A 27,634-nucleotide genomic window follows, 5' to 3' on the forward strand; every position below is an offset into this window, starting at 1 on the left:
TTTCGATATCAACTCCGTCATAATACAGATATGTATTTATGTTAGATTCGATACACGCTTGATTGTATAACCGTTGTGTATAAATCCGAATTTATTAAATAAATTTGATATATTTACGTATTTAATATTGTACAATTTTATATAATTTCCAATAACTTTTGTATCCACGAATGGATATGATATTCACAATCGTAATACATGATTTTGAGAAATTATTGGCCCTGTATTAATTATACACTGTCGCCTCGTTCGGCGTTTCGAACAAATATTTTACGTTTTAAAATGCAAGACAAAGTTCATTCTTCAGAGATTCGACACTGCCAGCCCGGTATTTTGACGATAGAACATTGATGACTATAATTTTTTAAATATAATTTTTCGTTATTTGAATATTTTTAGAATACAGTCCAATAGATGGGTGATGAAAAAATTGAATCATCACGTTCCAAAATTTATGAAAAATTACACACCACAAGGTGTAAATGAGGCAGCGAATTTTCATGACCGTCCAGAATTTTTCGAAATCTAACTTCAGCTGAAGACTGTCGTAAATACTTGATCATATTTTCATAACATTGATTTCCATCGTCAGAGTCCTTGAGCTCAATATTGGTTTTCTTTAGAGAAAAATAAAAATTGGCCACACACCCTGTGTACCATACAAGTTTATACACACGCCATTATTTCCACGTTATTTTTCCACTTCGAAAAGCGGGAAACCCTTGCGAGACCACAAGGGGTTTGTTTGCGTCGAGCTTCGAGTGTAAATAACACATCTGTTTCGCCTCAGCTTCAGCCGAACCGCGGTCGACCCTAAAGTTCATACTTGGAAGCGTAGAAAAAAATCAGTCTCGTGGGTTGGTCGACACGCCTTGCCGCTTGTTCGAGTTCCCCATAGCTGTTGCATACATGGCGGCTGAAGAACGCTGAGTCCTTCCTCGAAGCAGAAACGCCCTCCGCAATATACTTTGGAAAGCTCGCCTGAGCTCTCTGCTACTGCAAGCGTATATCAGGGGGTTGATACAGCTGTTGAAATACCCGAGCCAGAAAGCAAAGGCGAAAACCGAGCTTTCGGAAAGGTTGCACGACTCGCAAGCCGCATCTGCAATACATATTGTAAATGAATCAGATTTTTTATTGTGCTAAACGGTTTATATGAAAAGTCATATGAATTCTGCAGACATTTGTTCTTTTTCTTTTTTTTTTGCCATTAAAACACAACGCCTTTCGCTTTGCCGTATATTCAACAGACAATTAAACCTGGTGAAATGATTTCTATGACAAACTAGGAAAAAGAACGAATCGTAAAAATTCATCAAGAATTGTAGTTTTTTCATAGAAAAATACGATTCTTCACGAATGTCTATGAAACTTAACGATGTTTAACGTAAATTCACGAAAATATACAACTTCCGTAAAACGTAATAGTTTTGCGTAGATTTTGGTAAAAGTGTTTGAATATCTGTGAAGATCTACAATTGAAATCACGAGAAATAGTTCGACACAGATTTCGAGAAAATGAAACAGAAAATCTATGAAAAAACGGAGTATTTTCTTTCGATTGAGCAGACCAAAACTACGAATCGGTCCAAATTCTAGACCACTGCATTGAAATTCTCATAGAAATTCATCGAATTATTTTAACCAGCATAGCTATTAAATTGGTATAAATTTGTTTAGCTCAGTTTTTCCCATTGAACTGACCACCTGTACAGATATACATTGTAATATTAATGCCTTAGAAATGCTATGCTAATAGGCATAATGTTACGAAAGTACGTATATCTACTTGGCATTCGTCTAGTTTCGGTCACAATAACGCTTTTGGGCTTAGAGCTCTCTTTGTATCGGCACTTAATTATATTCGGTTCAGGTTTACCGTCGAACGCGATGAGGTAACAACGTTCTTCGAATACACGTACATTACGGGTCACAATATTCTTCTCCAAGTGTTAGAAACGTCGAGTTAACAAACTCCGGATAAAGGTTAATTGGAGTTATCTGTCAGCGTGTTTCTTTTCCCATTTGACTCCCGAGGCGCTAGATCATGATTAAAAAGTAAAAAATGCACAACGCGATCGAAGCACCTTCGGCATAACACAGCGAAGCGTGGGTATAACATGAACCTTTTTCATCCGGTAGATGCGAATTGAGAAGCTGAATTACTTTTTCAATTTTACCTCCCACGTCGCGCATCGTCGAAATTGCTGTCTCAGAAAACACGGGGGAAAAATAAATATCGGAATCAATCGCGGAACCGCCCTCATATTCTGGATGCTTTTGCAGACCCCCAGCCTTCCGCCCTTTCCATCAAAACGTGAAATACGCTGTATGTAGGAACGAAATGCAGCTTAATATCCGGTCTGCTTTATAAATCGCTCTCTCTCATCGTTTGGCAATTTACCAAATTGATTGGGTGAAAAAAAAAGAGAAAATATGCCTACAATTATGCAGAGAGAGAGAGAGAGAGAGATAAAGAGAGAGGGAAAGAGAGATAAGAACCTTCCTACCTATGGGTAAAATAATGAAGAATGGAAACCAGCAGAGTAAAAAACCTCCGACTACTATCCCCAGCGTTTTTGCCGCACGTTTTTGCCGCCGGAATTTCGCCGCAGGTCCTCTGTAAAGAGCGCCGCGACGTCCTTGCGACGCCCAACGTGCCGGGGGCCCGGGGCCCGACACAAGCCTCGTACTGGATTCACTGCTGCCGCAATTCTCCGAGAGCTGAACAAACAATGATCATCTTTAATTATCATCTCCTTCGGCGATGCACCTGGGAGAAGGTCGCGTTCGTAAAAATTGACACATGTCTGTCTGTCACTCGCAAAGAGGGGGGAAACACCTTGATCCAGAGTAAAATTGACCTTTTAAATACCATGTAACACCGGCCATGAAACGAAATTTTTATTCCAATCATTATTTGTGCCTTTATTTTTGCACTTCCATTATAAGGTTGCCGCTGTTTAACACTCGGTTTCAAATTGACCCAGACTGTACTATTCTTAGAGCTCTAGTTCTCAATCGCTGTTGCACAATTTCTACAACGTTTTGCCACTGGTTGCGTCATGCAATTTACTGTACTTGACCCTGAGTTGGCTTTGGAGTTCATCTAACTTTGGGTGAAACTGATGTAATAGTTTTTGCGAATAATTAAACGGAATACACGATAGTCGTATCAATGATTTCATAAAAGAAGACGAATATACGAAAGTATTTGAAATTCTAATAAGCACAGTGATTTGAAGTTTTAGGAGAACGTAAGATGGTGGCTGGATATTTTGTTTGTACAATTTAACTACCAAAGAAGCCATACGTTGTAGCTATTGATGTAAGTTTTTACCAGAAAATGAATTAGGCACGCGCTGGATTAGGAGATTTTTATATTCTCGTCTAGGCTTGATTCACAGACTGCGAAGTTAGTCGTGTAATTGCCTAATTTATGGACCCACAGGGAATGTCTGACAGCAAACCTGTTCTATCGACAAAAAGACAGCGCGTCCTTGTAAAACGTGAGTTATATATTGATCAATCCATCATGGAAGTGCGGTCAAGTGCAATACGTCGCGATGAAAAGGAACGCGACGACTTGTTCGATTCCACCGTAATGCCATATATATTATACGATTGCAAGGCACGGTGTTTGTCTATTCTCAACTTGTTTCATGGGAATTGGTAAATCCCAGAGCGTCTGCTCACGCAAGTTTTCAATGATGCTAATTCAGCGATCGTGCAGCGAATGTCGAACAATCGTAAGACCTGTAACGAAGCGTTTCGAATTTTAGTCATGGAAGCTTCATTCATCCCGTATAGAAAATACATGTGGCGAACGATGCTTTATTATCTCTTAATGTTCTCTCAGTTCCAAACAAACCGTACGAAGCATCGGGATCCAAACGTACTTAAGACTTCTTTTTCGAGCTTTCCAAAGCTAAGTGGTAACCGCTTACGCAACTTCGATTTTAAACAGAGTATACATATAAGCTGAAGCGTATCATCAATTATACAGTGTCTGCAGAGGTTTGCGCAACTGCATGTTTAACACAGCTCGGCTCTGGTGATGACGCCACATCTCTGTATAATGGTCCAATTTCGACCTCCAACAGCCATAATTTTTCGTAAAAATATTTTCCCGCGATCAGGTTTAAGATTAATTAGAGCGACGAATGAGGCAACGCGAGTAACTACGCAAATAATTAGGACGAAGGTGCGTGAATGGCTGGAGATTTATAACACGCGTACAATGACACAATGCGTCGACGTTGGGATCCGAACGGCGTTAAAACCCCGGGAAAATCACAGGAGGTAAGAGTTAAAAAGTATTGATCGAATCGTTGATCAAGTACGACGCGTGGAAAGTGAAGCACGTCACTCGCTCGGTCCGACGACGACATCGTGGCTGTATCCTCATTATGGAAAAAGGTTGGTAAACGGAGGGTGCATCGATTACGCGTGTCCAAATATCGCGTTGAAAAGTTGAACGATAAAATTGTCAAGGCGTGCCAAAACGGAGGACAAACATATTAAAGGTGTTATTGCGGCGTGGCAATCAAACGCGATTTCTGTGTACCTGTTGTAATTGATGATGATGATCGATTGTCGTCGATCATCGATCAACGTCCCTTCCAATACCTCCACGCGGCTTCGGTTTAATCATTCGTCATTCACTTTTGCCTAACGAAATGCGGGAGAGAATGTATGAGCCAATTGTTGCTTACGGTGACGGTAAAATCTGCGTTTAGCCTTGTTGTTGTTAAACTTATCACATTACTCGGAGAGCTGCTGATCGCAGAGTTGGCGGGCAATCAGCCTTGACTGTACGGTTGGTCCGATCTGACTTCAGTCTCCAACTGACAAGCAGGCTGTAACGATCCTTCATCGATCATCGAAAGAGTTTCACTCACGCCCGAAGCTTTTTTTCTACCAAATTTTCTCAATATTTTTATTTTCGGTCGACTCAAAAATCTTACAATTTTAACACACGTGTTTGCGATGTCGAGGAGGAGCCAATTTTTGCGGTATTGAAGATTCTGTGATAAATTTAAGTAAACCGTAGAACAAATGTGACCGGATACTTGTGGACTTGAATTATTTATTGACTCCTGCAGCAACGTGTGCATATAAATATCAATCAGTTAGAAAATGTTCCCAGTGCCGAGTAGAAAATACGATGAAGAGAAAAAGACAAGAGCGTATTGATCAGGTATTGTTTAAACAAATCGTCACATTTAATTGTTACGATTTTACATTCATTCTTTACGATCAGTTACCCGAAGTAAGAATTGTGCAAACTTTGTGGTCAGTACTATTGATCCGTGATAATTACACAAGAATGTTCCAGTATAATTATATGAGTAACGATTAGAAATTATCCTGTCGTTTGGTTGTTCAGATTGGAAACATTTTTTTTTTTTTTTCTCTTATACACCTATACTTTTTCTACCTAGAATTTCGCAAAAAACATATATTCACTTTTCCATTTCAGTTCCCGAGACACCGAGTGCAGTATTTAAAGCACATCACGAGTCAATAATTAAGAGTGTTTCATCAAATTGCGCCTGCAACAAATTACGGAAGGCATTGACGTTAGATCCTAGTGCGCGTTTTGAAGCAACTGCCATGCCTTGTCCGTTAACAATAAATTATGCATCTCACGCAATTTCCGCCCGATACGTTGGTCTGCTAATCCAGCAGTAAATCTCCATCCTGCAAAGTTTGCCAACGTTTAATGTGGTCACAATAAATATACAGTAAATACATATAAGGATTACAGAGAATATTCGCGAATCACACGTTGGCTCGTCGTATATATCTATACGTATACTTGTACTTGAACCTGGTACGAAAAATTTGAAAATGTCCTTGAAAATTTTCGCAATCCTTTGGCTGCCCCTGAGGTTGGGCTGCTGTACGGATTCTTTGGGATTGTTCGAGAACGTCATGAGGCGATTCTACCAGTTTCCTGAACCAACCTCGGAGGGTTTGCTCGACGACGAGAGTCACGTACCGCCGGAGTACGACTTCGTAATAATCGGTGCGGGTTCGGGAGGATCAGTCCTGGCGAATCGTCTGACGGAAATTCCAGGATGGAACGTGCTGGTGTTGGAGGCAGGCGGGGAGGAGATATTCCTGACCGAAATACCTCTGCTGGCTCCAGTACTGGACGTGACATCCTTCAATTGGGGCTACAAGACAGAGCCGGGGTTAGCGGACGACAAGGGCAAGGGTGGTTTCTGTCTGGCGATGGAAGGCGGCAGGTGCAATTGGCCTCGCGGCAAAGCAGTCGGCGGGACTTCGGTGATAAACTACATGATGTACACGCGGGGTTCCCGGGGTGATTACGACGCGTGGGAGTCGATGGGAAACCCGGGATGGAGCTTCCGTGAAGTCCTCCCGTACTTCATGCGCTCGGAGAACATCCGGATCCCGAAATTGGACCGACGGTATCACGGAACTGGCGGCTTCCTGGACGTTGCTCACTCACCGTACGCCTCGAAATTGCGGGATGCTTTCCTCGGGGCAGCGGATGAGATGGGCTACCGGGTTAACGACTACAACGCCGAGCGTCTCCTGGGCTTCTCGGTGGCACAGGCGAACCTGAGAAACGGTCGTCGAGTCAGCGCTAGCAAGGCCTTTCTAAAGCCCGTAAGGGACCGGCCGAATCTCCGTATCTCGAAGGCCTCCAGGGTGACCAGAATCGCTCTTGACTCTCAACGACGACGCGCCATCGGCGTGGAGTTTGTCAGGAATCGGCGACGCCACTTCGTCAGGGTCTCGAAGGAGGTCCTCCTATGCGCCGGTACTCTCAACTCGCCCCAGCTTCTCATGCTCTCTGGGATCGGGCCCAGCGAGCATCTCCGATCTATCGGCATTCCCGTTGTCCAGGACCTTCCTGTCGGCCTGAACCTGCAGGACCACGTCAGCATGTCCGCCCTAACGTTCCTCGTCAACGAGAGCGTGACTGTCGTCGAGGCCAGGATGGCGTCCAACCCCGCCAACGCCCTAGACTTTTTCCTCAGGGGTACCGGGCCCCTAACCATCCCTGGAGGCGCCGAAGGACTCGCTTTTCTCAACACCAACCGTCCCGCCAGATCTTTGGGCTCCAAAGACCGAAGGCCGGGAAATTCGCTCTTCGGTGACGACGACGAGCCAAACGTTTTAGCCGAAAACGACTCGGACCACTCGGACATAGAGATTGTCATGGGGCTGGGCGCGCTGACCGGAGATACTTCCGGCAGTGTCAGGAGGATCCTCGGACTGAGAGAGGACTTCGTCAAGGAAGTCTTCGGTCGCTACGAGGGACACGACGCGTTCACTCTGGTCCCGATCCTGCAGCATCCAAAGAGCAGAGGTAGAGTGACGCTGAAGAGTGCCGATCCTTTTCACTGGCCGAAACTCGAGGCGAATTATTACGAGGAACAGGACGACTTGGACACCATGGTTAAGGGCATAAAAAAGGTTCGCATATCCCATACCACGGTGGCTTAATTTCGTGTACTTAGGACCAACTACGGAGAATTTTGAGAGGTCGTGCGAATATACGGCCCGAGGGTTGTACCTCTGCCTCTTTGGTGATGCAAATATATGCGCGGGTTGCCGTCTGGCATTCGGTTTCTACAACGTATCTTTTCTCTCCGACCTTATCCAACATGTACGAGTGTAGATTCTCGACGTCTTAGGTCCTTTCGGCTTCTACCTTGCGTGGGATTCGTTTCAGCCTGAGTTTCTTTCGTTTTAACGAGGATACAGTTACGGAATTGTTGACCAATCCGTCTCGGTTCGATTCAGGGTGCAATTGCGAGACTGCGTGCCTTTGAATCGGTGTTAAGGCCGATGATACTCGACAGCTAGTCGGTCCAGTTACAACTGCACCAGTCGTCCTTGAGAAATCGAACGAGTATAATGAGATGCCAACGACAGCGCGATGAAAATCGGAATTACATAAATCTCTGGGCTGGTCAGTAACCCAAATTCCACAAAACCTGTAGTGCATGATGTTCGGTAGACGCTTACGATTATCCCTGACTCTGGGACTTGAATAATCGTTGGGTCTGTAAAACCGGTTCCATCGTACGTGAGAAAGTGCTACCGAAATGCATGTCTACATGTAATATACGCGTACACACTACGTACGCGATGCTTCGTACGCCTTGTGCTTTAAGGTCAATGTTACAACTTGTCCGTAATCACGTGCAGCACACGATTCGATCGTTTTAACGACACGCTCGTAACCTGTTCCAATAAACCTTTCCGATCAATTCATTACAGCCTTACATATCAGGAACACGCGATCGAAACTTTTATTGGTCAGAAAATTGAACCGGAGTTAACAGGCGTACAGGATTCCAAATTTGTCGTTATTCGTTTCGCTGACTCGCGATTCCCATGATTGAAAAAAGCTGTCGTCTTGCATAAAATTTCAAATGATCCTCCTTCCTCCATTTTTGATTTTCAGGCGATCGAGCTGGCCGGAACCAAATCCTTCAAGCGCTACAACGCCACTCTACTTCCGGTCGCCTTTCCCGGATGTCGCGACGTCCGGTTCAACTCTGACCCTTACTGGGCTTGCGTCTCTCGCCAAGTGAGCACGACCCTCGGGCACTTTGTTGGTACCTGCAAAATGGCACCGAGGGAAGATTTCGGCGTGGTCGATGCTCGGCTCAGAGTTTACGGGATCAAGGGTCTCAGGGTCGTCGACGCCAGCGTCATGCCGACGATAATATCCGGGCATACAAACGCCCCGACTTTCATGATCGGGGAAAAGGCCAGTGACATGATTAAGCAGGATTGGGGGGAGTTCGTACGACCGTCGAGACTGTAAATCGTTGTAATTTCCTTTCCGAAATGAGCGCGAAATCAAAATATAATATTGTCCAGTGTATATAACGATAGCTTGTAAGAATTAAGCGAATAGTTAATGAACTTGCGGATTATTTGTTTAAGTTTATCCCTTTGCCAATCAACTATGAATGAGACCACTGTTTGAAATGAAAGTTAGGTAAAGAGAGAGAGAGAGAGAGAGAGACAGAGAGAGAACAAAGACGATGGTGAACACGAATTAAACTGTATACATAAGATATAACAGAAATGAATATTATAGGTGCAAATTCGAATAATAAAAGCTAGTTAGTTATCAACAGTTTGAGAAAAGATTTCATAATTACGAAAAAAAACTGATGTTTTTGATTCGGTTCTCAGTTTTTTGACTCATTATTTATAGCCGATTACTGACATGATGTCAGTTTTTCATCATCGTTCACGCGAATAAAATGACTGGAGATTTTTCTAACAGTTATTTCTCTTACCCATTAGCTTTTGATTTACACTCTGGATCCCATTCCCTCTTATTCCCCCCCTCCGATCCGTTTGGTACGTACGTATATGATAATTTGTTCATAATAATTGTCGGTGTTTCGAATTACCTTGTTGCCCCGATGGATGCGAAGGGTTACGTGACTCCTGGTGACCGATCCAGCGGCGAGAAAACGGGATCTCTTTACGGCAGCCTTGTAAACAAGGCCATAAAGTACGAGGATAACAAGAGCCGGTAGATAAAATGACCCACAGGCAGAAAATATGACGTATCTACGGTAGAGAATTGGAGCAGGGTGTGTATGTACATAATATATATATTTGGCTGCCTGAAAAAAAATGTTTATTCCGTTTTTCGATATCCCACTTTTATTTACTTAACCATAGTTTACGACACAGTTTTGATAAATACTATTTTTACGTCGAACATTTTCATGCGTCAGATTTTGATGTTTAAAAATGTTATTCGTTCAAGAAAATATATAAGTTGTCAAATGATAGCGTACAGATTTCCGTCCGTTGTATAAAAAAATTATTATCTTCCTTCAACCGTCAGAATTTGATTTCTTACGTGTTAATTAAATGACGAAGACACAACCTCGATGTGGCACCGCTTAAAAAAATTGCATGGTGATTTCCTTTGACGAAGTTCAATATTGTGTTAAGAACTATGATTTCATGAAGCGGGAGATCGAAAAAAAAATAAAGTTTTTCATTGAGGCAGTTTAATATACGTAATAGGGTATATTAAGGCGGTCCTTAGTAGGGTTGTTTTCGAACTGTTATGCTCCCAGGAACTTGATTGCTTCCAAATTGATTTTTAAAAAATTCCTGAAAATTTGAGCTGTCTGCGTCAACTCTATGGAAATATCATGGGAAATACTTTTTTTGCTCTTTGAAATTTTATAAGTCGTTGTCGAATATACCGAAAATAATGGAAAATACATATTTTTGTAGAGAAATTAACGTTCTAAAAAAAACTTCGATCCATAAAATTCGTAGATGAAAGCGTTCATTTGTTAAATAACGTTCAAATTTTAATTTACATAAAATTATCATTCCGTCAAGTACAGCTATGAAATAAACAACTGTAACACAAAACATATCACAATGTTCGTCGACAACGTTTCATTGAAACTTTAATTAACGAATTTTGTGTATCAGAGTTTTTTCGTACAGCGTTCAATTCTCTGCAAAAATATATATTTTCCATTAATTTCGGCGATAAGATACTTCGACCACGAAGCGGACTGTCTTAGAGTCGATACAGAGAGCTCAAGTTTTCAGAGAATTTTTTTTTTCAACAGTTTGTAAGCGTTCAAGCCCCTGAGAGCATAAAATTAAAAAACAACCCTATCAAGGACCACCCCAGTGGATGTACCATACATATATGATGCATTAACGTTAATTGTTACAGCCGAAGAAATTCCTGCCAGCGTCAACACGTTGAAAAATATATTTTCCAGCCACGTCGTCGTCTTGGGGGTGGAAATTAATACCCTTGTACAAGACTCACCCCAACTGCTTGTTGACGTTACACTCCCCGGTTTCTGGAACGTAGACGCTGTCCTCGGCCCAGCCTAGCGGGGGTCCAGCGCTGATGGCCAGGGCCAGGAGCCAGATAGTTGCTATCATTAATCTCGCCCTTCTTGTCGTGACAACCCTTGAGTAAGTTAGCGGTCTGGACACTCCGATGTACCTGCGCGAGGCTCGTGAAAGCTTTTTCCCCTTTCGAGAGTTTCATCTAATTCGCACCCCACTTTTTACGTCACACCTCACATCCATCCGTCCGTCCATCCGTCCAGTCATACTTCATTTGCCTGACAATTTCTTAGCATATTTCCCCTCTCCTTCCGATATTGCATTTCGCAGAGACTCAATCACGAAGGTATTGAAAGCGCGACATTTTCGCGACATCCGTCGGATCACCGAAAGAATTAAAAATGTACATTTACGTTGCTACTTTCACAGCAATTCGTAAACCGAATATTATTATATCCTCGACACAACTCGCCGGGTGAAATCTACCGAGTAGCGTAAGAAAAATTTTCGACTACTTTTTCCCTCAACGCGTTGAGCGCTTTTTCGGAATGATAAACGGCGATGGTTTCGCCTTCGCGAAACGGGGTAAAAAGCTGTGCAAAGAGAACCGTCGTCAAAGCTGCGGTATGGCAATTTCTTTGACAGAGGTTCTGAATAATCGTTAAAGTGTCAATAAGCCTTGGTACTTTTTTCGGCAAAAGTAGCTGTCGCAGCACTTTGGTAAGATAAATTTCCCGTGCTATTTACCGAGGATTTGTTTTTTTCCTTTTTTTTTTTATTCAATTTTTTGTCCGGTTTTTGGATACCCTCGAAAAGGGGGGCTGCTGAAACCCCAACAAATTTTCCTCTACTTCCAAATTCTCTTACCTGTCCACCGAGATTCCACACAGCGACAATATGCTCGCTGTACAGCAAAGAACGTCCAGTGCTGCCCAGAGGGAACAAGTGACCGGACCAAGGCCCCATCCGCCCCTGAGTTCCCTGCTCGCGGAGAGCGGGAGGACCGTCAACCCTAAAAAAATTGTGGTGAAAAAATACTTGAGTTCCAGGGTCTATCCCCGAATTTCGAATCCCAGGTCCATCGGTCATCGCCTTTTATCGCGTCTTGTGTAACGTCGAGAGAACGAAGGAGAAGAGAGGGGGAGAAAAAAAAAAGGAAAAAAAAAACACACGTATTACATATCTCGGATTCTAATACGCCACGCCGTGTGGGCTGAGAGAATCTGAGCAGAAAATGTATGTACCGGGTGTAGAAAAGGCCGGGTCGACACGTGTGGATTTACAGGGGTTTCCGTCATGTTGCTTCGACCCTTTAGGTCACGATTAATGGATTTCCAGTTAGCAAAGTAGCCCTTCGTTATACGTCTGGACTCGACGCCACCGGCTACCTTTTTTTCCTCCTTAGCTTTGCACAGGCTGGTATCATTTCTGATTTATATACGGGTAAAACGACGGTCAACGTTTCAGGACTTACAGACTTTTCCGAGTTTCCAATTTTTTTCACACGTTTATCAGGGTGTTTACGATGAAAATAATTTGCGATCTTCAATCATGGCATCCCCGATAAAGTTATGCCGAGGATCGCGGTCAGTCGATTTTTCATGTTTATACATTTTTTCTGAATTTATGAATAACGAAATTTTTTTTTATCGATTACATCCATCGTGATATCGATTCACGTCACAAATGAGACCCACACTTGTAATATTAAGCCTCAATTTGATGTTTAAAAAGTCTATTTGACGGCTTTTTCATCGCTGATTCAATCTCATAAAATAGTTATAATTTAATATGAACTTTTAATTTAGGAGAATAAGATTCCCGGTCGATATATCTTCGTGTTACGGATCGTGATCTTCGGGTTGATTATAAATGTCAGGGTAAAAATTAATAATCGAAGTGCCCCGCCGTGTTTCTTAAAAAATTCAAAAAGATGTGTTAAAAAAAAAAAAGTGAAAACTTAATCGAGCCCGATCTTTCAAATTTAACGTAGAACGCTCAGCTTTTTTTTTCTTTTTTTTTAAACACCCTAATTTTTATATTAGCCGATGTAAAATAGGTACCTAATATCAAGTCCGCGCAGGCCAAATTCACTATCAGAGAATGCGTCGGTGCTCGCAGACTTGGACTCGACGCGATTGCAGCTATGACCAAGGTGTTTCCACCCACCGTTAGAAGGATCACGCACAGCAGTGCCAAGGCCTCAAGGGCGAGTAAAGGATCCTGCGAAAGTTTGAAAGAAGAAAGATAAGACGGAGAGATTAAGCGAGCGTATAATTATTCGAGATGACGGTTGAAAAAGTGGGGAAATTTTGGGAATTTATAACTCGACAGCGGACAATTAGATTTGATCAGGGATCATTTTTTCCGAAGTGTGAAGATCGAGCTTCGTTTGAATGTTTTGTATCATTACAATCAATTATCAGGAAGCCATGTTATATCGACAATAGCTTCAGCCAATTTGTATTGCCGTGGTTTTAACGATGTTTCAATAACATTACGAATAATTTATTTCCCATTTGCATAGAGTATTTCTGGATGGTTTATATTTTACATTATTTCAACAACAAAATAACAACCCGTTAAAATTCGATTTTTCGTCCAACATTGAGGACTTTTTTTTATTTTTTTTTATTCAAGTCCCAAAGAAATATAACAAGTAGAAAAAAAGAACAAAAGAACCGTCGAGAATACCGTCTCCAAATTCGAAGTAAATAATTTGAGTCATTGTTCAAAAGCCGTGGAGTCAACTGAAAAAAATACAACGAAAATGGGTCTGTTAAAATTAAATATGGGCCGATTAGAGTAACGAACTTTTGATCCACTAGATTTCACAATGACTGGTTTTTATTTCCATTACAACAAATCCCAGTGGAGTTTTCTTCTTTTCTTTCCTTGTTTTCCACCTAACGCAAGAAAGACGATGACGAATTGGGAAATTTTGTCGCTAATATTCTCCCGAGTTGGAGCCAGCTTTGCAGGAACAAGTATTATTGGTATGCATGAAACGAGGGTGAAGATATACGGTACAACTTATTCTCGTAATGCCCGGTTATTCGCTGGCTATCTGCAGCTCTGTCCATAGAGGTTAAAGTACCTCATCACCATTGCATAGATGAATCTCTCCGGTATGGAATTCGTCCGTTAGCTTTGCCGGCGATTCGATGACCAGCGAAGCCTGCAAGATTGATAGTCTCGGAACCGAATAGCCATTTTGAGGATCGATTTTCGTAGGTGTCGGAAAAGATCCTTCCGCCGCATCTTTTGTCGTTTACGATCAGGGGCGAACCGTTCAAACTTCACCGTCAGATTCCACGAAGCAAGGTGCTTTTTTCGAATGCGTGTAAATATATTAAAAAAATTTTTACACAGAATCGTCTTTTCACGCCTTACCTTTGTGCCCTTCGCGAGCTTTCGCCTTGCGGAAAATCTCTTTGCTCCGCGTCACAGTGTTTTTATTTTTTCTTTTTCCTTCGTTTTCTTTTTCATCATTTTTATTTCTATTTCCTTCTATTCGGTGTCGCGAGTGAAAATGTGTACGGGCTAAGGAAAATTGCGTCGGTACGCGGACCGAAGGTTTTTTTTTCAACGGTCTATCTTTAACGTTAATGGATGGGAAAATGGGAGCAGAAATGGGCTTTTAGCCGGGCTTCAAAAGGGAGGATTTGAAACTAACGGGGCTAGTTCATCTCACTACAGATTCGACTCGATTAAATCGCGTTGGTAATTTCCGCCGTTGCGTTTTCCGCGCGTGCATTATTCGCGGTTTTTGCTTGGTACGTACGCGGCGTCGTTTTTCATTTTTGCATAAATCGATATTGTCAGTATTATTGTTACACTCGCGACACTGACATGACGTATTATTATGAATACACATTCGGCCAAATTTGACAAGCGAATGTAAAATTGTGCTCCCTCACGTGTGTCTCGATGTCGGCTGAATAGTCGCTGATTTCTCCTTGTATATTATACGTACATATATGTATATATGTATGTACGTATACAAGTCGCCCTTCCGTCGACAGAAATGAAGAGAAAAAATAACTAAATAAATCAGATTCCACGCTATTATACTTACAAGGAATCAAAAGCTTCTGCAACGGTTCGGGAGTCGCGGCAGCTGCGTATCATACATTTTAATTTACCCTCAGATCGAGGATGCCGCGGAGCATCTGGCACCGGAGTATTTCACCCTCGCTTCGTTTTGTTGTGACTTTCTTGAAGGAATAAACCAGCCCACTCGGGAGATTTATTTCCTCGGAAAGAAGAAAATTCACCGGGTCGATGCTTTTCGCACACAGGCGCGCAAGAATTTCATTATAAAAAGCAGACTGGATGCCTGTAAACTGAACGTGGAGTCGAATACAAGCTTAGGATATATTCTTTTCGCTTTTCATCCCTCATCGAATATCGAACTTATAGTTTCGTCAAGTGCAGATAATTAAGACACAGCTTTTTTCGATCTTAAAGAGAAAAATAAATTCCGAGATGTGTGATTTTTCTTGGTCTTATCACGTGCAATATATGAGCTCGCTTTCAAATTTGCCTAATAAGACGAGATTCTAGGGAGAAAAACCTCGTTAGAGCAAACAGGGAGAAAGTATGTTAAGCGGGAAATAAAGGGAGAGAAATTTTTCCGATAATTTTTACCTTCACAACTAGGAGCCAAAAGCTCTCGTTCCGTACGATGGTGGTGCAGTTGAAGTTGAATGTGTCCTCGGTGTAAACGACGGCTGTTGATACAGCGAGTGGATTGTATTCGGAGAGACTGTTGTTCGTCAGATTTACCACGTCGTCGATGAAAATTTCCCCGACTTTTCTCCCCTGAAAGCTACCACATCTGGTCATGTCGACCTTTTGCAGGACGATTCGAGTCCCGCTTCAGAGTCCGGAAATTGCCAGCCTCTCCATCGATTTCGTGAGCATAATTGCGAAAGTTTAGTACGCCGCGGTTATTTCTTTCTTCTTGTTTTTCCTTATCACGCCCGTCTTAAACGGACGTACCAACGTCGTATGGTAATTTCCTTTCATACCTTCATCCTTCCCTGTGATAATAAAGGTTATATTTTATGCCGGAGCTACTCGAGCTTCTCCGCGTATATATCAAGCCTTCTTTTCTTACTCACGAAAACCTTTCGGGGAATATCGATAATTCTTTTTCTCTCTACCCTTGTTTTCTTTTTTCGGTTTCAAGGGATTAATTATTCTTCGTCACGCCGTCTGGCTGATTGCTAATCGCGATAACCGTGGTTTCAAATAGATTTTACGCACAGTAGCTGCGAAGGTATGAAAGTCGTGAGTCCCCGATACGATTATACAAATATGAATGGAAAAGATGAAAAAAAAAAAAATGTTCTAAAATCCTTTTCATCAACGATATGTATGCCCTTTCATGAACTACCGTGCATAAAGCTCGTCAAAAGGTAATTAACGCTTTGGTCTGTACACAGGCTTGAGCAAAAAATCGTATCTTTAGCAGACCTTTAAGGCGTCTTCAGTCCTGTCGCATAAGAAAGTTTGACGGGTCGTTTGGCGAATGGAAATGTAATCGCAGGTCCAGACACAACCTGAAACAGATATATGTATATACAGATAGAGAGAAAGAGAGAGGGTGAAGGGGATAAAGGCTAAAAAAGAAGAAATTACTAGACAAATTTACCAACGAATATTGTTCCGAAGACGATTGATTAATTTGATCTAAACAATTAATTAAAATGTATAGTATACAGCGTTACTTTTCAGTCCGGGTGTAACCATTAATTACAAAACCAATTAAGCGTGTTTACGTAGTGTTAGTATAATATCAGAGAACCTAGGAACTACGCACTTTTCCATGGGAACCTAGGCGTTGTATTATTTTATTATACAAGCGAGATGAGACAAGCAAAGAATTCGACGGGTTAGTTTCGATAAAAGGTTAACGCTGGATGGCCACCAAGATTATTAGTCACCCACGTTATAAATTACAAGCCTCGCATCGTTAAACATTGTATAATGAAATTTGCAAGCCTTCTCGGCTATTCGTCGTGCTGGGAACACGAAATTCGTGCTTTATAATACCGGCTGACGAGTAATGCTCCTGACGTTGCAGGAAAGGATGATGAATTGTACCGGGCCTGCAACGATGTGGTTAAATTCGAATTTTCCCGCTAGAAGTCGAACCCCGAAAATATTCGATCACAAATTTATACGGGTTGCAGAAAACGCGTGTTTGAATTGGATTAAGTGGATTTAGAACCTTGGTTCGATTCCGTGCACGTTTCCATACGTTCGAGGCAACACCTCCAGGAGCAATAAATTAGAACCGACTTGAGAATCGGCGAGAAAGTCCTTCTCGATCCGTTTATCCTTTCGGCTAATCCCGCGTTATTTGTATCCCCGAAATATCGCGAGTAAATATCGACCAGAAAACTTTTCCGCAAGGGTGGCGGAGCTTTCCAATTCACCGTATGAAAAAGCCCCGCTTTCCCCAAAGCTCCGTGCATTTTCGATCGCGTTATAGGTATAATGCAAAACTGCGGCGACTGTGTCTCCTGTTTGCTTTTGATGGATTACATTGAAGCACGTTGATTCGCATTCAAAGAGAAATGGGGATTGTGTATTTGGAGCTGCAGAACTTCTGCGAAAGGGGTTGTTATACCGCCGCTCTGAGTAATTGTGTAATAATTTAACCCGACATCAAAATCTCGTTAAAGTTTTCCCGTATATATCAAGCGGATGTCGAACTTTAACTTTCTCCATTCGTTTGTGTAACTCAATCCTCTCCTGAGCTACCATCGAGGTTTCATCGAATTAGCACAGGATCCGGACTCTGAACGGTAAGTGAAACCGTTTTGTTTTTATGGTTATTTTTTACTCCACTCCGTGACATCGCAACCCCCGATACTCGATGATCTTGTCGAGAACTGAGGATGAATTGGCCAACTTTCTTTACCAGGCTAATCTCATGTGACATATTGGGTGAAACGAGAAGCTCAAGCTCTCACGGTGAATTCTTTACAAGCAGAGCTTAAATACTCCCGCAATTGGATATCTCGATTATAGATATATGCGGGCAGTCTGAGTAGATGTATAAGACCGGTTTTGCCTGCAGATTCCGATACCGACATCTTACCGACATTTTTAACCACTTGAGATCTCAGACACAAACCCCTCACATTGGTCAACTTTACCGATCATCGATAAGGTTGACGATTTTCGGGATAATCCAAAAAACGGGTTTGCGTCTGAGCTGTAAAGCGGCTAAAAATGATGGTAAAATGTCGGTATCGGAATCTGTACGCAGAACCTGCCTTATATATCTAACAGTGTGTATAATAATGAAAGAAGACGCGGTGATTAGTACACGAAAAATTCGTTTTATTCATCAGAATACATAAACTGGCTAAAATTACCGTCGAGTCAGCATAAAATGTACTCGCGAATTTTAGCAAAGAAAAAAAAACACAATAAAATATAATTTAATGCAAAGCAAATAAACGGGGCTTGCAGAATCGCCGTAGAATTTGTTGCATGCATTTTGTCGAGTCGAGACGCATGAGCTGGAATAAATTTCGAGGTAAAAGCTGGTGCAGCTGGTTCGAGGTGAGCGTGAAAACCGAAATCGTCGCAGCCGAATTTTCCATAATCCATTATTCATCGTCTGGTGTTGTCGTCGGCTGCTAACGCAGCTGTGCGATTGGATTGTCACTTTGATTTTCATCGAAAGTCCAATTTCTTTTTATTACATCCACGGCTGCACTCACCGCGAAAAATTCTGCAAATTATAATATGATTCGTCTCCCTGACTCTGACGATATTTCAAGGATGAAAGCTCGCAGTTCTGCAGAGCGGACTAGGATCGACTAGACTAATTGATTACCGCAGTTCCAACTTTTCACCCGACAGACCATTGCGAAAGTTTGCCAAAGCTGGTTTCGGAATATTGGCGAAATTTCTGCCCACGATTTCGCAACCAAACTACGTGACGCCAGCAGCGAATGTTCCAGTTTCGGAAATCGTGGGAATCGAGATTCTTCCATTCCGTTTTCTTTTCTTTTTTGCGTGATTTCCCGGTTCGGCTAAACTGAGACGTCGGGAAACAATTTATTCGGCTGCAATTCCACCGAAACATCTGTCGATTCGACCGAAAAAACCCTCAATGCCGGGGAATCTGAAGCGGAGTAGTCCTATCCGTCTTGTAAAAGACGTACAAGGTAGGTAGGTCGGAGGATCGATCCGTTATACCAAGAAGACATTTTCGACAAGACGTTTTTAACGGTGTGTATGAGTTTCATGTACTTGACAAACACGGTAGGTGTGGAAAAAAAAAAAAAACAATTTTTCTTAAGGTGAGAAGAGAGCCCGAAAGGCGCACAGCTTCTCAATTTCGCAATTTTTCTCCTCTATTCAGCTCACGCCCTTTACAATGTGCTTTATCTGTTACAACGAAACCTACGCGTCAATTTGAATTTCAATTTCGATGCCGCACGTCGCGTTTTTCTATCAAAACAGCTGTTCGGAATATCAGCGAAACATTGAGGATACATCAGGTGTCACAGCATTCCAGTCGAAGGAATTATATCCAAATAAATAATATCGCGAAATGAAAACTTGAAAAATGCAATGAAAACATCGTCCTCTGAATACAAAGATGCGAGAGGAAATCAACGGAGTTTTGACTAAACTTACCTCTTCAAGCCTGTCGATTTCGACTCTTAAGTTTTTCCACTTTTTGCCTAGATTGTACACCTGATGAATTCTTACTCGCATCAGACTTTCAATACGAATATCTGAAAAAACGAAACGCACCGTTCATCGATTGAACCGATTTTTCGCATCCCCTCTTGCAACATTTTTTTCTTACCCTCAACTATGCATTTATTATCATTTTTTTTACAGAGCCTCAAAAGTTCGAAGAAACATTTCGACAGAAGAAAAACGAGATTAATAGGCTCCCTCTGGATTAGGCGACCAGAGTTTTTTAACTCGCTGCGTCTATTTCAAGCTGCTATAATCATTCATGCACACGCTCTATAAACCCGACTGCGTGAAAAGTTTTTTGTTCTTTGTTTCTACTCCCGTAAAACTTTACGACGCAGTATACCTACAAGGAGAGAAAAAATATCCGCATATCATGTGTTTCGCAGAGAGTCGAGAAGGGTTGGATCGTTTGACCGCGACGTCAAACTTTTCCGAAATAATTAATTGCCCCTCCTCCTCGGAAGTTCCGAGCCGAAATTTTGGCCATCCCTCTTCGTTGGGCGGCTATCAGTCCATTAAATAACTCGCAACCAAATCTGTGCAATCGATCTTTCTCTGAAATCCACGTAATAACAATAATGATAATAATTAACGAGCGGTATACGGCATTTAATGGAGTGTTAGGATAATTCGCGTCTCTCGAACCAGCAGGAGAGCTTAATTCTGCCTTAAGTTGTGACAGTTTAATTGACGTGTATATTACGCTCCGCTTTGAATCCGAATTAATCGGCCGCTGCAGATAAATGGGAAGGAAAGGATTAGCCCGGCCGAAAACAGGCAATTATCAGCTGTCCCGTCTAGCTTTTCCACACGTATCCATGACCTACAGAATCTAGCGCAAATTCGCTCGACTTACACTCGCCGAATGTTGCAGCAGGTGAGTGACTTGCCGATTTTCCTCGACCGAGAAAAGCTGGCGGGTAAGGGATGAGAATTGCGAACAGCGTCGGGTTTTTTTTTCCCCGTTCAAAACCTTCTTTATCAAACGCCGCCTATCAGAGCTCGGTGATTGATGCTCTTTCATCTCGGTATATCTATGTATACATTATATTGTACCTATAAGGACGGGGTAAAAATCGCTGGGAGGCAAATGACGCGAAGTGCCTTCGTCCCCCAATTCATCCGGTGTGTAATTCTGTCGCTCGAACGCCGAACGATTAGCCAAAATCGCGAGAAATTATTCAGGGATTTGCGACAGCTGCGAACGTTCGGAAACTTTGCGAATTCCTGTTTTTTTTCTCTCTCTCTCTTTTTTTTTTTTTTTTTTTTTTTTTGTACAACATTTTCTCTGTTCTTTTTTTTTTTGTGTTCGAATTCTTTCTTTCCTCGCAAACCGCGAAGGACGGATTCCGGCTTTGAATTTTAAATACGCACCTCGGATTCGTACTGGCGAGAATAACTCTCTTGCTTCTCTAATACCGACACCATTTTTCTTTGTTATCGTCTTATCGATCACCGGCTGTCCCATCAGCCAATATCCTTTCACTTCCGAACCTTAGCGCCCACCGTTACCCTGTCAGATATACATATAGCCGGTTGAAAGGAAATCACTCAATGGGATAATTCGATCCGGTAATCCAATCCAGGAACTGCCATCGACGATCACCGACGCCTCGGCGATTAAACACGAATCGAGAGTGATTATTCTTTCCTCTCGAACTTGTATATAACTTGTAACTATCCCGTTTTATTCGTTCGAGGTGTCGATTCAGAATTAATCCTCGATATTTCCTCACGTCTATTTCGTTTTTCTTTTTTTTTTCTCCTCCCCAATTACGGATCGTTCACAGCTTTTCTATGTTTTTGCAGCGAATTATATACGGGATATTCGATCGCTAGAATCACCCGGAAAATGAAGAGCTGAGCTTTCATTTGATGATCTCGACGTTTTATGAGGTAAAATAGATAACTAGATGTATATATACGTTGTTTTGGTTTAACTAGTTCGATTTTTGAATCGTCGAAATCTCGATATCGATGGCTGTTCCAGAGTTGTGTAAGGAAATGTGAATTCTTTTTTTCAATATTAATTTCGCTCCGCCGTTTCATTCTCGTACAATCGAGTGAATCTCGCCTTGTGCGGTGAACAAAAATTGACGAATAAAAAAAAAAAGCAATCAAAGATAAAATCAAAGATCGTCAAAAACTACGAGTAATTCCAGAATCTTAATTAGCATTCCTTTCGATCCATGATTATTATTCCAGCTTGCTTTTGTCTGGTTCACAAGTTTGGTTCGACCAATGTTCCGAAGTTTTTCGGATCCGTTGGAGTCTGGAATGAGCAAAACACGCTGTAAGCAAGTACAATGCGTGAAGCAGGAGCTTTCATTGTGACGAGGCTGAACAAGGCGACGAATTTGTGGAAGATTGACAGGCCTCACCGACGGCCAGTCTGTTGTTGTTTGTTAGTCAAAGGAACAAGATTGATAGACACCGAACACGGCGCTTCGGAGTCGCGAGCTTATTATCTACAGAACGTTTGTGCAACGCGAGCATGTTTTACGCGTTTTTCTATGCATGTTTGCCGTACACAAAGTATCGGTTTCTGTGACGATATAGCGAGTCCGGTAACGCGCATGCGCGGAGGACAGAAATGACGCAGCGCGCATGCGCTGTTGCGAACAAATCTAACCTCAATTCCGTGTTTCGTGAAGAAACGCGTAACATACTTTTGTTATACAAAAAATCGTGTGAACAAGGAGACAACGGCCTTTTTGCCTCGCGTATTTTCAATATTCGTCTTCGATGTACCCACGACTCATGTTGCAAACCTACGCTCGGCCTCCTTTTTTCACAACATGTCGTTTACTGGATGTAGACGAGACGTGTCTCCTCGGTTTCCTCAAATCGCAGTCCGCCGTACATCCGCTGTTTTTTCCATCGAACAGCGACTATTCGCCTCGGCGAGGAGAGGAAAATTCCTTGAAAACTGGACGGCGGTTTTTTCCACTCACTCACCCCTCGAAATTGCGATATTTCCCCCCAAGGGCTCGCCTATCTCTCACCCTCCGCATGGCTCTTTCTTTGCGTCGTAATAGGAATGAAAACAAATTATCTTTTCCTTTGCTCCCGCATGCAAGCGCGCAAGCCTTGCTTTATAAGCTGCATGTATATACCTACCTACGTATAACTCTTTGACTTTGGTGTAGATTTATTCATTTTTCCTCGAGATTAAATTTCCCGTCTTTGCTTGTACACCGTTGCAGCTGCATCTTCTCGTTTTCTCATATATTATGGAAAGGAGTCTCGGTTATAATTGCGACCATTTTATCGTCTCGGTTAAGGCGTTTCAACCGACTTTTAAACGCGTTACTTATCGTTAAACTTGCAAACTCTTTTTTCCACCTACTTCTACACCGTGAAAACTGTCTCGCAAATATTTACGTTATTTCACGGATGAATCGTTCGAGAAGGAAATTCTAAATCATGTATTTACTCTCTATTCGGTTACCGGATCTTTTTTTACCCCTTTCGCAGTTTAAAAATTAACTATACGAGAGCCTCGAAACGATGTAAAATGAACAAAGTTCAGTACTTGCATTGAGAGATATTTATCGTTGATGGTTAATCACGCAGTCCTTATCTATCTTCATTTTGTTTACTACAATAGAAAAATAATTAAATTGTGTTTTGTAGCTGTAACCAGACAATCTACACTACATATATTCATTTTGATTACAGCCACTCGTTGTATATTTTCTTGTAACTATTGTGTAACTATTGGATTTGAGTGAAAAAGTGTAGTAAACTAAAAGAATAAATCTACCTATACCATGATCAAAAAATATGGCATTGACAAGCATAATGACACTGATCAATAAACAAATAAATTAAATACTTTCAGCTCATTTTCTTGAAAATTCCAACAATAGGTTCATTTTTCGTTTTCATAAATAACTTTATTAAAAATTTCGCTGCCAAGTTCGTTGATATAACAATAAAAAAAAAAGAAAACTTCAGATAGAAAGACAGCCAGACATCGATTAATCACGAATTATGTATACGTAATTTTTATCCTCCAAAGGAATCAATTTTTCTTCCTAATATATCAAAGCTCCCTTACGACGCTTCTGACAGCGAGTTAATTTTGGACGGTAAATTTTCAACGGATCAATGCGGATTTTCAGGGTGAAAAAATTCCCCGTAATTTAATCCCTGATAGGATACGAGCCGCGTATTTGATTCCGTACCGGTATATTGAATACGGATAGAAACCGGTTCGATGTTTCCCCAATCTCGATTTCACCGAGAAGGCTCAATCAGCGTCAGTTTCCGAAGCGTGAGTGGAAATTGACTGGCGTTGCTACAGAGCTGTACAACGTATAAAATATTATAGTTCGAAATAAAATGAGGATCAGGATAAATCCACCCCTTCACTTTTCTGGATCGCGATCGCAACCCTTTCGGATTCCCAAATTGGGGAGAAGTTTAAACAGTTCATATAACCGAGTGGGGTGGGAAAAACGGGAATGTGGGAAAGAGATGAGAATACCGGAAGTTAACGCATTTCTCGACTATTGTCTGCGCTCGGGCAAACTTACTAAGCTTACCTCTGAAAGCTCGGCGCAGCTTTTTGTCCTGCGGAGATTGATATCGGCGGTCACTATAATCTACGGGGTGATTATGAAAGGCCTGATAATTTCACAGTCTCTTCGACTTTATACGTAACAGATTATTGTGTCATGCTCACGCCGGAAAATGTAACTTCGGAAATACGTCGTTTCAGTATCAATAATCGCACATTTTTTTCTCTCGGAGTCAAAGGACGAAGAAGCTCTTGGTTGTTATTGGAGGTGGAATTTTCACGACCTCGAAATATTCGCGAGGGTTTCGCACGGATCAAAATAAGTTAGGGAATAAACCCCTGATCGTGAACTTTTCGATTCAAATATCCAAAGTTTCGAACTCGAAGAAATATCCATCGGATGAACTTGTATAGGTATCTAACTGTAGGTTTAAAAGTTTCGCGAGAATTCACGTCGCTTGAATTTTAACAGGTGAATTACTAAAACAACGCGATTTTCATTCGGGTTCGAGAAGATACGTGACGTCACTTTTTCGGAGAGTTCACCTTTTTTACCGCACATTATTTATCAATACGTGTATATAAATGATGAAGATAAATGGAAAAATAAAAAATTATTTCTGCTAAACTTTTTCCCCTATTCACGCGCCTGAGTCTTTTGATTAATCGTTAAATTTTGTATCAGTTTTGTTTGCCACACGAACGGGTTACCGTCTCGTCTTTAATAGACGGCAGATTATCACATGCGTATATACATTGCGCGAAGACAAAGCCGGGCGTTGCTTTTTTTCTATTATTATTTTCAGCGCACCCTTGCGGATGTGGTTATGGAATAAGCCGGATAGGGAAATTTAAGACGAGAACCCTTGAGGTGTTTGTACTCTTTGGCGGATTGAAGATCCTGCACAAGCCGCACGTCTAACCGTGTAATATGTTTCCTGCGTCTGAGGAAAATTTTATTCGTTTTGTGGTTACGGTAATGTTTTATTAAAATGGGCATCCTTACAGAATAACGGTTTGAATAACATTAAAAGAAAATATACTGGTACAAGTATCAGTGCTACATTTTTTTGCTATTGCAGCATTGAAAAATATCTTTATTAGGTTCACTATATTTTTTTAATCAAATAAGGCCTTGATCGATTAATTATTCTTTCACGAATCTAAAATTATTGCGCAATTGTTGCCAGAATATATATTACGAGTGAGCTTAATCAAGAGTACCGGTAGATAGTAATTTATTTTCATTTTGTATCCTGCAGAATTTTTTATAAAAAAAAAAAAATAAATCAATACATATATTTGTAGACCGCATAGTAAGTAAAATTAGATATTTCTCTCCGCGTGTTTCATTGCACGAAGCGATTAAATGCATCTAGTACTACGATTAGAGATAGTAGATTTTGCTATATTCCTTGAGGAGAGTCAAACGCGCAGTTTGAAATCGAGATAAACGAGCCAGACTGATAAAGACGTGTTATCACAGTATACGTCTAGGCTAAAGGACTGGATCCTCGAGCAAATTGTAATTTCACTCAGCACATTAACCCGAAATGGTAACTTTGCACGGTGTACTAACTCTTTGAAAGTTTGCAAAAGTAATTGTGAAACATCCCCGCCTACTTGTGCGCAGCTGTAATATCAAACCCGTCAGAAACCAAACGGGATAAACGAAGCCTTGGAAAGAATAATGAAAAGCGAAAGAAACAGCTCCGTTCCTTTTTAATAATAACAAAAATGTACTCTGGCTACCTTCGAATATTTTAACGATGCCTCAATCTCGTTGAAAATTGTAGAAAACTCGCCCGAATCGCGTTGTAGCAAGTTTTTCGCTTTGAGATCCAACTTTTATCAAACACGAAAGCTTCTGGCGCGTTAAACAATCCTCTAATTGTATTATCGTAACCAACCCAACGGACAGGGTCTTGTATTATCGATCCTATTTACACTTGGCGACAAGACGAATTCCAATTCAAAATCGCTTTCCACAATTCAATACTCAACACTTGGGGTTGAATTTTTTTCAGCTCTTCAGTCACCGAACAAACGATACAAACACAATTTCAACGATAAAACAAACGCCGAATGTAGTAGATAAGCCAATTGCACGATTAAAAAACACGTTTTACACGTCACGAAGCTCGCGCAATTTCCCGTTCACATTTGACAAACACAATATTATGATTTCATAAAAGTACAGCCGCGTATTTGCACATTAAAATTGTTTTTCCTCGACCCCCCTTTTTTTTGATTACCCCCGACGCAAGTTTCCAGGACTTTCGTATATACATAAGCATATGTAGTACGTTAATATAAAGAAAACGAGAGGCCGTGTGATTTTTCCATGTGAAACCAAAAGTTATGACATTACGCGACAATAATGAATTTCATGCGTCTCTGCTTCCGCTGAGAGAGGAAAAAACCTCACGTTATGAAAAGATAAAAAAGCAGTTAAATTTAATCGAGAACAATTCGTTATGACGATCCATTTGTCCGAAGAAGATGTAACTTTCCTCTTTATTATCGGAAGACAAGATTTCCGGTACACGTCGCAAATTTCATCGATGATCCAATAAAGGGCAATTTATTTTCGCCCTCGATGCGTTAAATGCGTTACTTGGAAATTATATTGTTGTTGACTTAGTTGTTAGAGCTTTCATAAATGGTGCAACTGCGTTGCAATTAAACACCGCAATTCGACGCTGCAATTATTCTTCGGTTATTGTCACAGTTTCACTCATCGACGATAAGCCGAAACAATCATAACCACCGCACGGCACGAATATCGAGCAAAAAACAATTTGTCAAAAGCTATGTTTTACAAGTAAACCTTGCAGCTGAGCGAAATGGCACAATGTACAATTAATAATAAAACGAGGAACGAAAACGAGTCGATCGGTTTGATTGAAAGGGTGAAAAAGATTGGTAAATAAATAATTTCCAACCCCGATTTATCGATTCGTTCTATAATTATAATTCCGTAAATAATAGCTCGCCGAATAATTCACTCACCGATTTTCCAGCGTCCGTTACCCGGAAACCAAGAGCTTAATTTCCAGGGTCGCAGTTTCGGCCCCGAATCCAAGAAGGCAAGAGCGGAGAAAAGCGCGTGCTCGCGGCGTGAAGTTACGGGAGCTTCTAAGCCGAGATTCCCGTTGGACCCGCGGCGTCCCGACGACTGCTCTGCACCCTGCAGTCGCGACACTCGATTTTCAAACCAGCCCCAACGAGCAGAGCCGAGAGTCCGTTTCCCCGAACCACCTTAGCCGAGGATTAGATCCGACCCTCCGGAGCGATGAGAGTTGCAGGAAATTTAAGAAACTCAATCACTTATCGCAATTAAAACTTATATGCCCCGTGTAAAAGGTCGATTATTTCACGGTTTAACGCTGTTAGAGCTTCAATTTTGGCTTGTTTCTTTTTTCTTCGGTCCTCGCATAATTTCATTACTCAGAACCGCTGTGGACCGGTTAATTGTAAGTTTTAATAGCAATTTACATCGATTCTGATTGCCTG

The 27,634-nt window shown here is 41.5% G+C and overlaps 2 protein-coding genes across 2 annotated transcripts; one reads left to right on the plus strand and one right to left on the minus strand.

Moving 5' to 3' along the window:
• Positions 1-107: 107 nt before the first annotated feature.
• LOC124295029 (alpha-1A adrenergic receptor-like) lies at positions 108-27,289 on the minus strand. Its single transcript, XM_046743062.1, has 9 exons — positions 27,131-27,289; positions 16,333-16,418; positions 15,502-15,896; positions 12,915-13,074; positions 11,719-11,863; positions 10,826-11,008; positions 9,420-9,582; positions 2,511-2,724; positions 108-1,102 (listed from the first exon to the last, which is right to left on the minus strand). Exons 3-9 carry the CDS (start codon positions 15,697-15,699, stop codon positions 846-848), a joined length of 1,320 nt encoding a protein of 439 aa, XP_046599018.1. The 5' UTR covers positions 15,700-15,896; positions 16,333-16,418; positions 27,131-27,289; the 3' UTR covers positions 108-845.
• Positions 4,819-9,391, plus strand: LOC107220029 (glucose dehydrogenase [FAD, quinone]). The gene is made up of 3 exons (XM_015658424.2): positions 4,819-5,200; positions 5,483-7,455; positions 8,453-9,391. Exons 2-3 carry the CDS (start codon positions 5,854-5,856, stop codon positions 8,816-8,818), a joined length of 1,968 nt encoding a protein of 655 aa, XP_015513910.2. The 5' UTR covers positions 4,819-5,200; positions 5,483-5,853; the 3' UTR covers positions 8,819-9,391.
• Positions 27,290-27,634: the final 345 nt, after the last annotated feature.

This window comes from Neodiprion lecontei, chromosome 6 (genome assembly GCF_021901455.1).
Source record: "Neodiprion lecontei isolate iyNeoLeco1 chromosome 6, iyNeoLeco1.1, whole genome shotgun sequence".
NCBI lineage: Eukaryota > Metazoa > Arthropoda > Insecta > Hymenoptera > Diprionidae > Neodiprion > Neodiprion lecontei.